The sequence below is a fragment of the Leptidea sinapis genome, chromosome 3, assembly GCF_905404315.1.
Source record: "Leptidea sinapis chromosome 3, ilLepSina1.1, whole genome shotgun sequence".
In the NCBI taxonomy this organism is placed as follows: domain Eukaryota; kingdom Metazoa; phylum Arthropoda; class Insecta; order Lepidoptera; family Pieridae; genus Leptidea; species Leptidea sinapis.
Window position 1 is genome coordinate 11,152,030 of NC_066267.1, and position 16,828 is coordinate 11,168,857.

At 32.1% G+C, this 16,828-nt stretch overlaps 2 protein-coding genes across 2 annotated transcripts in view; both read left to right on the forward strand.

Moving 5' to 3' along the window:
* Positions 1-165: 165 nt before the first annotated feature.
* LOC126979335 (uncharacterized) lies at positions 166-6,579 on the forward strand. Its single transcript, XM_050828577.1, has 4 exons — positions 166-170; positions 5,121-5,306; positions 5,592-5,781; positions 6,004-6,579. The coding sequence occupies exons 1-4, from the start codon at positions 166-168 to the stop codon at positions 6,577-6,579; spliced, it is 957 nt and encodes a 318-aa protein (XP_050684534.1).
* A 9,709-nt stretch (positions 6,580-16,288) lies between these two features.
* Positions 16,289-16,828, forward strand: part of LOC126979071 (unconventional myosin IC) — a 71,236-nt gene continuing 70,696 nt past the window's right edge. The window contains exon 1 of the mRNA XM_050828266.1: positions 16,289-16,638. Within this exon, the coding sequence (XP_050684223.1) occupies positions 16,382-16,638 (257 nt within the window). The 5' untranslated portion in view covers positions 16,289-16,381. The remainder of the gene's footprint in view (positions 16,639-16,828) is intronic.

Below are 16,828 nucleotides of genomic sequence, written 5' to 3' on the forward strand. Positions count from 1 at the left end.
AAATTTGCCAATTCGGTCCAGCCGTTCTCGAGTTTTAGCGAGACTAACGAACAGCAATTCATTTTTATACATATAGATAAAATGATAAGGATTAATATAGTATTTGTGTAAACAGCTTTTACATTATGGCTTTATCATTGCCAATTTTTTAAAGTATTAAAAAGGATGAAGTATGTTATCCCTAAGAGATATATTTATGACATCGAACATTTTTCTGTAGTTCTATATAAGATACACAATTCCATCATACATAACATTGTTATATCTCAAAGGGCTTAGACAGCGTGTTCGTTGAAAGCTCCCAGACGGCAAATTTTTTCCGACACCTTCAATAAACATCGTTACAAATTTGTATTAAAAAACTTAACAAATTATATACTCAAACCTTCCTCGAGAACCACGCTATACATTGGTGAAAGCAGCATGAAAATCATTGGATTATTTTTTGAGTTTATCGCCAACAGACCGACAGACAGACGCTAACATCTTAACATCAACGTAACATGCTCTAAATAAAATCAAAAATTTAGATAAAATAAATGTGGGAAAAGTAAATTAAAAACATCTTCGCGATAAATTGGCGACACATGTGAGAAGAAGTGCTGCGGTGGGGGTGGAAGCTTTTAGAGGACATAGCACGTGGGCCATGGAAGATACAATTACTACGCAACAGCAGTCGCGGGCATCTTTTAAAGAAAGTCGAACCTCAGACCGGCTGTGTGCTTGGGGTAGGAAAGAAGATAGCTTACTTACTATATCTAATGTTATGTTATAGTCCGATGAACTTTTGACAAAAGGAAACAACACAAAGTGATTAATAATAAAAAAAAAGTAAATAATGTACTCAAGTGGTTAAGGTAATAGAAGTGGTCGTCATGGCAGGGTGGATGGTGGCAGAAAAACGGACTTGCTTGGACGATGCGTTCCGGAGTAATATCCTCCACAAGTCAGGAAGAAAGTTAATTATAACAAGTTTCTGTTACTAGTGGGAGGTTACTTTGCACAGGATGCCGGCTAGTTTATGGGTACCAAAACGGCGCCTATTTCTACCGTGAAGCAGTAATGTGTACCTAATCATTACTGTGTTTCGGTCTGAAGGCCGCCGTAGTTAGTGAAATTACTGGGCAAATGAGACTTAACAAGAATCCTTGAGCGGCACCGTATTGTAACAGGCAAGGTGTATCAATACCCATCAGTTTAACGTCCTGCTCATCTCGGCCCTTATTTTCATTAAAAAAAATACCTGTCTAGTGTCTAGTTCTAGTGTCGTATGACATAATATCGCTGCTGCCACTACATTGACCCGCATCCGGTCTCCTGGCCTCACTTATATGATACCGTTAGAGTTGCCAACCCTACTATATAATACAGTATCCTACTGTAATAGACGCCCAACCACTATATTTAAAAAAAAATAAAACTCAAAATAATATTGTTTGAGCGCATGAGAGCCAGTCTTAAATTAGTTAAAGCTGAGGTAATGGTATTTTGTAATTTAAATTTATTTGCAAAAACAGCTATGAGGCATTCCTTAAAAATAAAAATTTATTATTAAAAGGCTTAAACTAGCAAAAAATATTCTTTAACCGACTTCAAAAAAGGAGGTTCTTGATTCATTGGTATTTTTTTTTTGTTTGTTACCTCAAAACTTTCGACTGTGTGAACCGATTTTGATAGTATTTTTATTTAAAAGCTAGTGCTTCCCGTATGGTCCTATTGTAATTCATCCATTTGGTCCACATCTGACAATGGCATCCATGAGAAAACCATAAAAGTCTTAAATTTGCTAGACATACGTATAGCAAAGTGGATGATAAATTTACAAATAACTCAATATCGCGCAAACCGATTTCAATGTTTCTTATTTATTGGAAAGGATATACTTCAAAGATAGTTTGGTTAGGTTCTGATTACGGAATCCAGGACAAAGTAACGGAACTCTTCAATTCTTAGGAGCAAAATTAACGATACTGGCCGAATCTTTTGTATGCTATCCGGATATTTAAGTCGTCTACCATAACAGAGTTATGGTCAAGTAATTGTCGTAGTCTAATATGATGATCAATGGGACTCCTTAACGACTTAAAGTAAGGCTGCGATCTGTGGCAGAATTTCTAACGGTCTGTAATCAAATTGCAAAGCGCTTACGTTCATTGCTGCATTGAAAAATTTAGTATTTCTACACATATTTAGACAAATTGTTAGTAAGAGTACTAAAAATAACAATAATCGTAACTAGAATTACATTAATTAATTAGATTGTATAAAACTATGTAATTATTTTTATACTTTTTAGTGCATATTATATCTATTGTTTTGGAATAGTGTTTTGAAGGTCGGTTGTTTTTTTGTTAAAATTTTTTTTAGAAATAAAGTAGGTACCTATTCCTACTATTATTTTTTCAACTTTTCGTTACTTAAGTGTAGTTGTTTCATCGAACGCCAAATGACATTCTTGCTCTTTAACTTTATTTAGCTTTTTTCTCATACTTCCTTCATAAATAGTGGCCTATCTATTTTCCATAACTTTTAAAAGTTACTCTTATTAATTAGTATTTGCACGTCTACAACTTACAGTACTTACGTAAAAATATGAGTGTTTATTATACTCTAAGAAATAAGATCAGAAGGGGTTTTCTCATAATAAATTTTAATACCTCCGCGCTTAATTAATTTCATATATTGGATGCAGCACTATTATGATGGAAGCATGAGAAAGAAGCTAAATAAAATTAAAGAGAAATAATGTCATTTGGCGACAGATGAAACAACTACGCTTAGATAACGAAAAGTTGAAAGAATAATATTTTAACAAAAAAACAACCGACCTCAAAAACACTATTCCAAAACAATAGATATAATGTGCACTAAAAAGTATAAAAATAATTGCCTATTTTTATACAATCTAATTAATTAATGTAATTCTAGTTACGATTATTGTTATTTTTGGAATTGGTGTCCTCCCGCCGTGGCCCCGCTCTCGCCTCTCGCTTCCACACGACTCAAGCACATCTCACCTATACCACGGTATTGCGGGATCCCGCTCCATATTCCAATCGAAATGCGGGATTACGGGCGCGGGATCCGTGTACGTGTACGTACGTGTGTACGTGTGTACGTGAATGAATCTTTCATTCACGTACAAGCCTTTAAAAGGAATACCACACCCACAAGTGTGGAAGCAGAAAGGGCTTTTTCTGGCCAGGCAGTAGAGTAAAATATGTAGTAGTTTGGCAGACGACTGTTTGGACATGTTTTATTTTCTTCGCAAACATTTTCAGTTAATATTAAAATTTTTGTTTTGATTTGCTTTATATTCAGAATTTTTTTCACAAAAAAAAAAGAGTATAATTTGATTGATCTCATTTTAATAGTAATATGTACGTAAATAACTATGGAGTTGATAAATTCATTGTTTTAAAATGTGCATATTATCAATATGTGGGATCGCGCAAATACCGAGATCCCGCGGTATTGAAAATTCGTAGTCCCGCAAATGCCGAGATTGAATACAGGCCGCGAGATTGGAAGCCCTAGTAGATACTAACCTATCTTGGTTGACACCGACTCCAAAAATACAATAATCGTAACTAGAATTAGATTAATTATTTAGATTGTATAAAAATACGCAATTATTTTTATACGTTTTAGTGCATAATATATCTTTTGTTTGGAATAGTGTTTTTGAAGTCGGTTGATTTTTTGTTAATTTGTTTGTCTAAATATGTGTAGATATACTAAATTTTTCAATGCAGCAAGGGCGGCGGTGATTACTTAACACCAGGTGACCCGAACACTCGCTTGTCCTAATTTTCCATAAATAAATAGCTCTACCCATGTGTCCATTTAATGAATCTAGTTGTTGTAATGTAATATGTTAAAATTAAGAAAAATCATCACAATTTGCATAGAATTTTCCCCTTTTTTTTGGATCGGACTAAATTCGTCAGGTCAGCTTGAAATTATTATTTTATTGAATATTTTCTGTGCATTAACAAAACACTAACAGTGATAATGATTTAGTTGCTTGTCGACGTTAATTACAATCCTCTTGCATCGCACTGTAATTATTCATCATATACTATTGATACTATCTCGATTTTGACACCTGATGATTCAATTCGATTGAATATTTTATTGTATTTTAGTCAAACATACAATGAAATATTAAAATAGCTGGTGTTACGTCTCCGCAGACTCCTACCTACATCGATTTAAGGAGAGCCATGAGAAATTTTGCAGCATAAAGGTACTTCATAAGCTTTAGAGCGAGAGAGCGAGATTGGTAATACTTATCCCTCATTTGTTGCCGTTATGTGCAAGATTTTCGGATATTGTTTGAGCTTATTTTTTATAAGTCGTATAAGATTTATTCAAACATACATTTGAAAATGTTAAACGGGATTTCATATGATGAAAATATACATAAAATAAATATCATCGTGATTTTTTTTTAATTAATTGAAATATTTTACTTTGAAGTATTTTGTCATTTTATTTTGTCAAGGTACCCTACCTTGTCAGTTATGTATTTTTTTTTAATGAATACATGTTTCTGTGTGAATTGTAAGTAGTGTACTGTATTGGTACTATAGAAAAATATGAAATGCTCATAATGCAAAGCCACAACAGTATACTACCAGAAGGTACAATTATGAGAGCCTAATTATAATATGTCTTTCCAATTTCCATCGATCATAAATAATGATTCTCCCTATATAATAATAATCCACATTGAAAATTATTTAGTCTGTCACCCTTGTTTAACACGAAGGCACAGCCCCCGTCGGAGCCGATATGAAATCTATTCTGAAACTGTATATTATTCTAAATTGTTATAGTTCTTGTTATTCTTACCTCGAAACTGTGCTTGAAGAACTAATAATTTCTCAGAATAGAAATGATTTAGAAAGAGATTGCTTAGCTAAGATAATCAGTAATTTTCCGTGCAACACCAGCTTGAATTTTATTTGTGAAACAAAGAATTGTGGGGTTAATTTCAAACAAAACAACACCTGCTACCCAGTCTCTATCAGAGCAAAACATACAAGGCATTGGAGTTTGAGGTCAGATATACATATATTGAGAATTTCTAGTATACAGGAATTGGACATACACAGATCTTTAAAAAATTATCCCTACTGGAATTCTCAAAGAGAACTGATCATTATAAGCAGTGCAAACAATATTCAGGAGATATTTTCATTTCTGAGAAACGTAAATTATAACTATAACATTATATTGCTTTCCATTTCTGAGAAAGCTGAAATAAATGTTTACAGAAATGACCCCTTTCATAATGACAAGTGCGGCAAGAACCTGTATTACTATAAAAAGTTGGGATTATGTGAGAACGTGAATTTTGAACTGATTGAGAGGAACAATACACTAAACTTTCGTATCTGTCCAATATCTGTTGCAGCCTATAGATATGTTCCTTATACGATACCGACCAACAAACCAAACAGTGTGCTATTTAAATACGGAAGAAGTACAATCGGTATGGAAGAATACGTAATGGAAGCTATTGCTAAGATGGAACATCTAACTCTGAACTACACTTATTATAAAAATACAATAAATTCTGACAGTTCCGGTCAAACCGATCTACTGAAACTACTAAATGAAACAAAAGTTGATATTGTCATTGGAGGTTACTACTTAAAAAGAAGCTGGGCGAATCAATATAGCTTTATTTGGGGACATGAATATATGAGGCCAATTTTACTTGGCTACCAGAGAATAATTTGGATAAGAATTTTAATACAATTCGAAAAAGGAGTTTGGCTGATGCTCTTAATCAGCTACGTAACATCAGTTATTTTGTTCGTGAAGCTTTATACTAAGAGTTTAAAACTTTCTCCGAGTTTCCTGGCATTAACTTTATTTGGATACTTTATGGGTAATACTAATCGAAGGTTCGGAAACTTGAAAAAGTTAAGGTTTATGATTGCAATTTGGATTTGGTTCACTTATGTTTTTAACATGTTTTACACAACGCAGCTGTGCAGCTTAACCAACCACGTAAGAGAAATATATGATATGTATGTAAAACCACCCGACTTGAAGGATTTAGGAACATTTACATCGGAGCCATGTATCTCAGATAGCATCCGAGACTACTTTCATAGTTACGGTATAACTCTACCGGCAAACAGATCACCAGGCTGTGGAGATACAGGTTCTTCATTGCGTGCTGTTGCTAATAAAATATATATGTACACTATAGAAATGGATCATAGATATAAATTAAGCGCTCACAGCTTCACAAGTGGGGATGACTATTATAAGTTTTACAAGCACGATTTATCGAAAAACTTACCATTAACCTTTTACGTTAACCGAGGTTTTCCGTTGACTAAGAAATTTCAGAAACATGTCCACTTTATATTTGAGTCGGGCTTATTACAGCATCACATGAGTATCCTACTCAATAGATTTAAAAGGACAAGGCGGAATCTAAAAAGTCATCGATTAAAACTGCGCGATTTGAAAATAATATTTGCATTACTTTTTATAGGTCACTTTGTTGCATTCCTACGATTCATATTTGAGGTAAATAGAAATAGGTCCTTGTAGTTTGTGAATCCGTACATTCTATTATAAACTTCGAATACACTAGCGACTAGTGTATAGACGTCTATGATGTTTTCCTCTACTTTCACTAGATGGCTCTCTTTCGATGCTATACAAATTGTAGTTAATTTTAACGCGATCGAATAGGTAAAAAATCTCACACTGGCCAATGATATTTAAAAGTATAAATAGGTTACCTTCACGGAACAGAAAAGAATAGTTTATATACACGTCAAAGGAGAATAGTTTATATTATATGCAATTACACGGAACAGAAAAAACTAGCATGTTGGCGTTACCCTGTCGCCATTATTGGGTAAATGTGTATAAATGTACCTACCTACTCGAGGCTCAAGTGAGACCAGTCGTTTGATATCAAGTGAAGCATAATTATCTTTTTAATAAAATACAAATATGCCTTATTGTGCCATTTTTGACTGTAGAAATCATAGCATCAATAAAAATAGGTCCAACAAAGGGATTTCCTATCATCGGTTATCATAATTTTCCGATTTTAATTCAATTAATATTTTTTGTGTTGTGCAAAAATATATAAAATTAAAAATTAACCATAATATTACGACGTACGTTTAATCGATGTAACTTATGTTAGAATAATTAATGTAAACAAGAAAAATATCTTGCTACTCAACAAGTGCATGCATGTACATATCGATATAATTTTATCGAAATAAATTTTATCTTTATAAACTGTATTCAAGTATTGCTCTTTTCCATGCGATAAGGGTATAAGTAAGCAAAATGTTATAATATTATGGTTGTGGTAATTGTGTACAAGATAGACTACGATGAATTCAAATTAATAGTTTTAATTGTCTCTTAGGTACAACTAATTATTATTTAACAAATATGTGTAAGATTTCAGAAAAACAAAATAAGCGTTTATTTTTAAATAAAGACAAACAATTTTTTTAATTAAATTTTGATATTTGGTATATATTGAGGTTCCACCGATATGGTTGAGTCGAGGTGGAGTAGAAGAAAAATCTCATCACATCATTTAGTGGAGGAAATACGTCATAGAATTGTAAAAAATAGATTGAAAACCATGAATTCTGGGAATGTTTGCCATCATTGTAGTATATTATGTACACCATATTAACATAAAATATCATATATCATAAGACTAACAAGATTATTAATACTTAATCTAGCTTCTCTTTTTATTAGTCATTCGTTACTGCTTGATTTGGAATTCTTTCCACACGCGCATTACGTATGGAAGCAGCACGGTTTATAAAATTTCATGTCTTACTGGCCTCTGGGTTTATACAGAATAACAATAAACACTTATAAAAAAAACTATGTCTTATGCGTGTATTGCTTCCCAGGAAAATATATTATTGACATTGTAACTTTCCAAGACTATTCGTGTACGCTGTCATGATTTTATTTGAATTGAGATAAATATTGTCCATCCTTTTAAATAAAACTATACCTAAGAAATATATTAAGCTGTTATTATTTTAGCTTACGACGTACGTTCAACCCTGATTATATCATTTCTAGTTTTCTTCTACTAACAAATAAATAAAAATAACTTTTACATAGTATTCTTCTACTAACTTATCGATATGTTTATTCATTTTCGTACAACACTAGGTATTTTGACAGAAGTCAAGTCTATGTTCCTATTACTTCAAGTATTTATATACCTATTATGTTTACACCGTGATGTATGCCTAAAATACGATTCATTCATGCAGTGGCGGATTTACAGATTTGCCGCCCGTAGGCTATTAAATTTTTGCCGCCTCAAAATTTAGAGGTTATCTTATCTTAGTCCACAATCATATCAATTTTCTATCAATAAAATTCCAACTTTATGATTTGTGCTCCATCATACTCGTTACATCAACTCAACTTTTCCCGTATGGTTAGTATCATTGAGAACTATGGTAACGTGTTAGATCCTTGATTATTTTTACAGTAAAGAAATATCAAAAAACATTATGCAAAATATATCTCACTCATATAGAACTTTTAAAGTAAGGTAAGGTATGTCTTAAAACTGTACAATACTTACATAATATGAATAAAGCTTACATAAAAAATATATATTTGACGAACGTTGATTTATTATTACTCTTACAGTTCAAAAACAAAACAATAGATATATATTTTTTCTTAATTATTTGTTAGTATTATAATTTAAGTTAAATTATAAAAGCATTACAATACTTTTTTACGAGACTTTAAATTTGCAAAAACACAGCTTGTTCATTAGCTCTGACTCTACAAGAGAGCAAAAGCGTTTAGCTTTTCAAGACTTAAAGTGGATCGTAGGTAGTTCTTTACTCTATTCAGGCAAGAGAAGCTTCTTTCTCCTGACCAATTTGTCGCTAGTGTACAAAGAGCCATACGAATTACTATATCATACTATAAGTTTGGATAAATGTTTCCTAGATTCTGTTCGAGCAGGTTGGTTTTATTGAAATCCTTTCAGACAAAAGGTAGCTTTGAAAGTGTACACATTCCTTAACTAAGTCTGTTTCTAAATCATTAGGATACATTTTCCAAAAAAATTGGCTTTTTCCGTCAGAATTGATTATAACAACTCACTCATTTTCTTGCCGTTTTTCTAACTCGGATATGAGGCTATCTATGAAAACGAGAATCGTTTTAACCCTGAAGTAATCACTCGCAGCTATTCCAATATCTTCATCGTGTGTTTCATCAAATCTTTTTTTTCTTTTTGGTTGTCTTTTTTTCGTCTCTCTTGTATATTCTTTCGATACGCTTAACTCGATAGCCTTTTCTTCGAAGTACTTAAAATTCTTTCTCTCGTCGTAAAGATCAGCAACGGTAATAAAATCTTTGTTAAAAGTCTAAATTTGAATCTCCTCCTCTCTAGCTGACCAACGTGTGAGATTTACCCCTTTAACGCTTTTTTCTTTTCCAATTTCAGTCATTAATTATTGCCAGCGTTGTGTGGAGCTCACAAAAAAAGCAATTGTTTATTTAAGTAGAGATGTTGAAATATTTAGCACTGTACCACTATATTCCAATTTTTGTTAAATATTTTAATTTCTCTCCAATTTTAGAAATGCGTATTTTGTGTATAATTTTTTTTTCAATTTGTAAATCGAAATAAAAAATTTGTGAATTAAATTTGTCGCCCCTTAAAATTTGCCGCCCTAGGCTCCAGCCTACTCAGCCTGCTGGTAAATCCGCCACTGCATTCATGAGTTCATGTAGTAAAAGTTATAAAGTAGTAAAACTGCATTGAAATTAGGTAAAGTGATTTTATAAAAAAATAATTTAATATTTTTATTTAGATTATATATGTTGCCACATTGATGATATCAATTATTTGTACAAAAAATAATAAAAAAACATACAGACAACAAAACAAAACCGAAATGTATTCACAGTAAGGGTCCATTCTTACCATTTTACTAATGACGGCCCCCAAAAAGATTTAAGTTTACAATTATAAGTATTTTTTGTATCTTATATTATTTATTAATGTCTTTTTGTTGAGGGTTTATTACAATAAGGTAATGGGAGAGTAAGAAAATGATCCATTGCTTCTTCTGCAGTTAGTAAGGGATATGCTGAAAGGGACAGTGTTACTGAAAAACTTCTACGTAAGCAAATAGCACTCACTGTCTACGTCCGCTAAATCAAATCAAATCATCTTTATTTGCAAGATAAGGTAATAATATGTTGTTGGCTTATAATTAACAAGTGCTCTTATCCTAACCCACAAGGCATGCAAACTTATAGAGAAATACATAGTTCACGTTTTAATTTCTGTAACAATTATAATATATTGTACTATACTAAAAAAAGGTATGTAACATCCCAAGCAAACTTAGATTAACATCAATCATACAATATTTATTATTTCATAGGCTTATTAAGTTTAATTTATAATATAATGTCATTAGCTATACAATGATATTGAGTTCAGTCGAAGTTAATTTTTATTATTTACTATTTTATCGTCAAGAAAATCTTTTAATGAGTAGCTACCTACACTAAAACTTGTTTTTGTAGTTTGATAGTTCAGCTACCTATATACGCACTTGTTTATTAAAATTATTACATTTCGTATTACATTCACTGCAACAACGACTTTTTTACATCATTTTCTAAAATATACTACCTCCCGCGACAGACAGCATCAATATTTCGTCATTTCTGTCAATGATATTATAAAAGAAAGGTACGCTACATTCATACTGAGTGCGTTGTTATGACAAAGTACTTACTCATAGGTGTATAGTAGATTTCAACTACGACTGCGATAGATTATACAGAACGTATGACACAGAAAGAGATAGCTATCTGTAGAGTGTTGCGCTTGTAAGTATTTATTAAATAAAACAATAAGCAAACTTTTCATATTTTATTGTTTCACAAATAAATTCCAAATAAATTACAGTAGGTACCTACTCAGCGAGTACATAATTTATCATTTGCGTTTTTTTACTGATGGTCGCGCCACTTGGCAAATTGGATCCCCTTAAGTACGCGGCCTCAGAATAAGACTATGACCTTAATGAGACCTCTTTTTTTTTGAGAACAAGAAAACTCAAGTTGCGCAATCAATCAATATGTATTCTGCCTACGATTGCGCTTCTGGTTGATTAATCTATGAAACATGCTATTTGTCCTTGTCGCGCTGCAGTTGATATCATATTCTCTATCTTGCTCGAACCACCATGTTAATAATTCGAAATTTATTTGTAAATAAGAAATAAAATCAAAAACCAAAAAATACGACGTTCAAAATATACTTACATATGGTATTATTTCATACTTTTATATATCTTGAAACCATAGTTTTTACACTTTCTTAACACACAGCTCAATAAAACACCCAAACGAGTGTTGTAATGAAATTCAGTACAACATTACATCATCCTTTTTCATTACAACACTCTTTTTGATGATATTATGATTACTAGGATTGGCTTTTTTAATGTTAGCAGTAAGCTAACCGTTTCAGAATCTTTTATAGAGGATTCACATTATGGCTGTAGATAAGTCTTGTTTGCAACTGTTGATAATGAGGTATTAATATACGAATGTAGATTGTTTAAATACCCCTTATTGCACAACAGTTGCCTAAATAACTAATTCAAAATACTAAGGAGCTACTAATCTTAGATGAATGAAATTGACCGACTTCAAATATGCATATACTGTGAAACAAATTAACTATTTTTAGTTTTTAATTAAAATATTAGGGGTTAAAGTATCATATTTCCGATTTGTACTGAAAAACCGAAATTATTAAATAAAAATAATTACCATTATTATCTATTCATTGCTGCCATCTAATAGGAAGGTCATTTATGCCTTTGCAATAGAACTGTGGTGATCTAGATTCGACAAACTGTGTGAAAGCATTTTGTACTCCAGATCAGTCAAATCACCCATTTTTCATATTTATTTTTTTATTGATTTGACGCAAATGAGGCAATATTGTTGATAATGTAACATTAAACCATGCCACTAATTCCTGGGTAGTTTTGCTGGAATCGGGTTCCACCATCTCTTTCATTTCATTGTTATTCACCCGTGTGCACGGTCTTCCACGTGGTTCGTATTTCAAATCAAAGTTTCCATCACGAAAGCGTTTAAGCTAAAATCGCACGGTGCGTTCATTAGCCGTCCCCTCTCCAAATGCAACATTGATATTGCCAACTGTTTTTGCCGCGATAGTTTCACGTCGGAACCCGTATTCAAAAATCACTCAAATTTTCGTAGAATCCATCTTTCTTATCTAAGCTGAGTAAAAAAAACAATTGAACGTCGATAATCGAATGTGTTAAAAGATTTTTCAAAATGAACTTTTCACTCAAAAATCTGAAACCTGGAAGGTTCTATGTCAATTCGATTTATCTATTGATATTATACCCAATGTAATTTTAATAAAGCCATAAAAGGCATTTATTTGCTCAAAATAGATACCCTTAGAATTCTTTTTAATGTCATTTCGAATATACTAGATACTACTACCGCTTCGGAAACAAATACGAAATATATCAGTCTTAAATTGTAATAACCACCTACTTCCAAATATTGAAGCGGACATTTATTTTTTACTTTATAGGGTACCTTGTTTCACAATATATTTGAAGCGGGTATTTTTTTGTCAATATTTAAATTGCGCTAAACTTCTTTACCTATAGCGGCAATTGATAAAGGATGTTATCAAGTACTTACATAAATATGCACATATACTTAGATTATTGTGTATTGTGCTTTCCGGATTCATTTAAAGCAAAATTTAAAGAAATTAACAAATATTCTTGATAATGTTATGCATGTACATAGGCACTTAAGTGTTTTGTTTTATTTGTTTTATTTTATTAAGAAAACTAACAGCATATTACAGATTAGATAAATAACTAATAATATTTTACAATAATAATGCCAATAACAGGTTTCCCTTATATTATATTATATTAAATTACGGTTTCCGAAAAATTTCAACATGGTGCGATACCTACTAAAAAAAATGAGATTTATCTTGAGATTATATAGGTCGTTACTAAATATATACATAAAAGGTAATACATAAATATGTATACTATATGTGGTAAAATAAATAAACATATTAATATATTATGTTAGTGCATCAGTTACTTAGATGTATCATTGAAAGTAGCTATGAGTTCTGATTTGAATTTAGATTTATTTATGCTGAAAAGATCTACGTGACTGAAGGTTGTGTTGTAAGTATGTATTGCCCGTGATATGAAAGTGTTTTTGGAATAGTTTGTATAGTGTAGTGGTTCATATAGTAGATTCGTGTGCCTCGTGCGGGTTGACAGTGTACAGTATGATATTTTAGAGGTCAATTTATCACAGTCAACAAAGCTGTTCACAATATCAAATAGTAGGCTCATATCAAGTAAAATGCGTCTCTGCTCCAACGTTAATAGTTTGTGCGCCTTACAACTGTCATAATAAGAGCCGGTGTGTAATTTTTTACGGTAGTTTAGGTGTTTTAAGAATTTTTTCTGTATACGTTCCAAGCGTTCATTGTAAATTATATATTGTGGAGACCATATTGGACAAGCATATTCCAGAATACTCCTGACATATGCATAGTAGATAACTTTAATAGGTTCTATATCAGAAAATGGTTTGCACGTGCGCAAGACAAATCCCAGATTTCTTATGCTTTTTTTTGCTATGTTGTTAATGTGGTCGCAGAGTAACATTTTGTGATCAAAATATACTCCGAGGTCGCGAACAAGTTTGGATTTCTGTAAAAGTGTGCCATTTAAGGTGTAGTTATAGACAAAGGGCTTTGATTTACGCGTATAACTGATTTGCACGCATTTGAGTATGTTGACTGTAATGTTGTTTCTTTTATAATATTCAAAAAGACAGTCGAGATCCTTTTGCATCAACTGACAATCATTTATAGATTTTATACTACGATATATCTTCTTATCGTCAGCATACATAAGATATTCAGAGTTAGCTAAGCAGGAACCGATATCATAGAGATATGCATTATAAAACAATGGCCCTAAATGCGAACCCTGTGGTACACCGCAGGGAATATCAACGAGATCAGACCTGTAACCACCAATTACAACCGCTTGAGATCTATTTGAAAGATACGACTGTACCCAACGAAGTAAATCTCCATGAATTCCAAGGAGCTGCAGTTTGTGGAGAAGGATGACATGGTCCACACGATCGAAAGCTTTTTCAAAATCAGTGTAGATCACGTCAACCTGACCACCACGTTGCATGTTAGAAAGTACATAATTGGTGAAGCACGCCAGGTTCGTGGAAGTCGATCGCCTCCTGAGAAAACCGTGCTGTTCATGAGGAATGGATTTAGCAATTATATGATAAATTGAATTGTATACGATAAGTTCGAGTAACTTAGCTACAGTGCATAGCATTGAGATACCCCTATAGTTCTCAATCATTGTCCTGCTACCTTTTTTGTGAACAGGCACTATGTATGCTGTTTTCCATCTGTGTGGAAAGATACCTTCACTTAGAGAGCGATTGAATATGATTGATAAGGGCAGGGCAAGACTTTTTGCACACAAGTGCCAACAAAGTAAAACAAATGTATTACCAAGTTCAAAAGAATTGAAAGACGTTTGTGTGGTAAAGGTTACTATAACATTAATGACTTTCTTAATGATATCACAGATTGGGAATGGAGCGACCACCATCAGGTTTTTTATATTATAAATTTGATTTTATCCAAATTTCATTAAAGAAAGAAGCCCGTTGAGTTTCTTACGCCCGTTCTTCTCAGGTCTGAGGCAGTAATTTTCAAATGGGTTGCGTAATTTATGAGTTTCAATGAGTGATTTCACTTATTTTTAAATAAAAATTGATAAATATTTCAATTTAAATATAACTTGAAAAATAAAGCAATAGAAAAATTCGGCTGTTTTGCTAGTACCTATATTTTTTTTAAGTTTACTATTATCCAATTACCCTAATCTTAATATTTAATTACTCTGGATTCCAAATTACAATGGGGCCCTTTTAGTCCTACTTTAGTTATTTCCATAGTACTATGCTCTATGGTATAGTGCTTTGGGGTAACGCTGCCGATATTAATACAATATTTGTACTGCAGAAAAGGGCTATTCGCGCTGTTTATAACCTAGGTCCTAAAGAATCATTGAGAGCAAAATTCAAAGAAATTAACATCTTGACTGTTGCTTCTCAATATATTCTATAATGTCATGTATGTTCATAGGCACATAAGTGAATTTGCTAGAAACTATCATAACCATAATGTTAACACCAGGAACAGACATAAGCTTATAATGCCTACTACTCGGCTAAGTCGAGTTAGTAAGTCTTTTGTGGGGTGATGTATATGCTTTTACATCAAGATCCCAGAAAATGATCAATACAAAAGTATTACGTTATTCAAAAGAATTGTTAAAAAACGTTGGTGTGGTAAATGTTACTATAACATAAATGACTTTCTTAATGATACCACGATTGGGAATGGAGCGACCGCCGTCAGGCTATCGAATAATAAGTTTAATTGTATAATATTACTATGTAAAAATATTTGAATTTGAAAATATTTGAACTTGAATTTGAATGCCTTAAACTTAAAAACCTCAGCTTACAACCTTACTCTGTCAATTTTGACCGGAAAAAAAAGTTATTGGAAATTTTTTAAGCAAAATTTTAAGCTTGAAAACTACAATACTTTATGAGAAATGTTTGTCTAATTTTTCACACTTTTCGAGTTATTGGCGAAAAAAAATGTGATAAAACTAGTGAATATCTACTGAATAGTATTTTCCTTTATTTTCATAGTCTTAATTTTGTTTAAAACCCTTATTTCTCTATATTCAGTTATTATTTTCACACCTTTTATTCTTAATAATATATTTGTACAGTTTAATCTCATTTTATTCTATGAAAAAACCTGAAATTGCTTGTTTGTATCTAATATCAACACATTTTATGTTATCTTGGAAAAATAATTTGAGTCTGAGACCATGTTTACTAGTGCATTAAATATAAATTCATATACATGAAACGGTAATACAATTATCAAATTATTCATAATCAATTATCAACTGATTATGTAATCTAAATACAATAACGTGAGCAATAAAATACCAGACAATTAATAATTCGATAAAATTATTGATTAATTCACTTCATATCAGTTAATATCTACATAGATATGACCCATTTGCTTTCCGATCCTTGCACCTGCAGACACGTCCGTCAAGGATCATGTATTAAAAGCAATAAAAATATTTACTAGAACTTGTGTTGCTTTCGTGAGAGAATTTCCGTGAAATACAAAATGACGGAACCTGATTCAGTGCAAGTTGCTGATAATGGACAGCCATCTGTCAATAGCGGGGACGCTGCTGTAGCTAATATAGCAGAAGTTGGAGAGAAAGCTGATATTGTAACACCAATGGACAACAGTGTGGCTGAAAGTTCTGCAGAGATTAAAACAATGACACCAACAATAACAGTTAGTTCTGTAGAAAAGACTGCTGATGGAGTCATTAACAGCGGTGTGGTACCTGCTAAACCTACAGAAACACCTAGCACGTAAGTAAATTAACTCCTTTATCTACACATATAGGTTAAAATCTTATTGATAGCAGAGATATCTAATCATTAAATTTCGTTCATGTAAAAAAAAATAGATGTAATTACACAGATAGAATACAGAACTCGTTATCATATTTGAATTAAAAACTGATCATGAATGACTCAATCAATTAAGTGCTTATTAATA

What these genes read in the sequence shown, in the direction of transcription:
- LOC126979335 (XM_050828577.1), top strand. An exon ending in GACCCCTTTCATAATGACAA is followed by an intron (nt 5,307 to 5,591) that starts GTGCGGCAAGAA and finishes AAATTCTGACAG; the next exon opens with TTCCGGTCAAACCGATCTAC. An exon ending in TAATACAATTCGAAAAAGGA is followed by an intron (nt 5,782 to 6,003) that starts GTTTGGCTGATG and finishes TACACAACGCAG; the next exon opens with CTGTGCAGCTTAACCAACCA.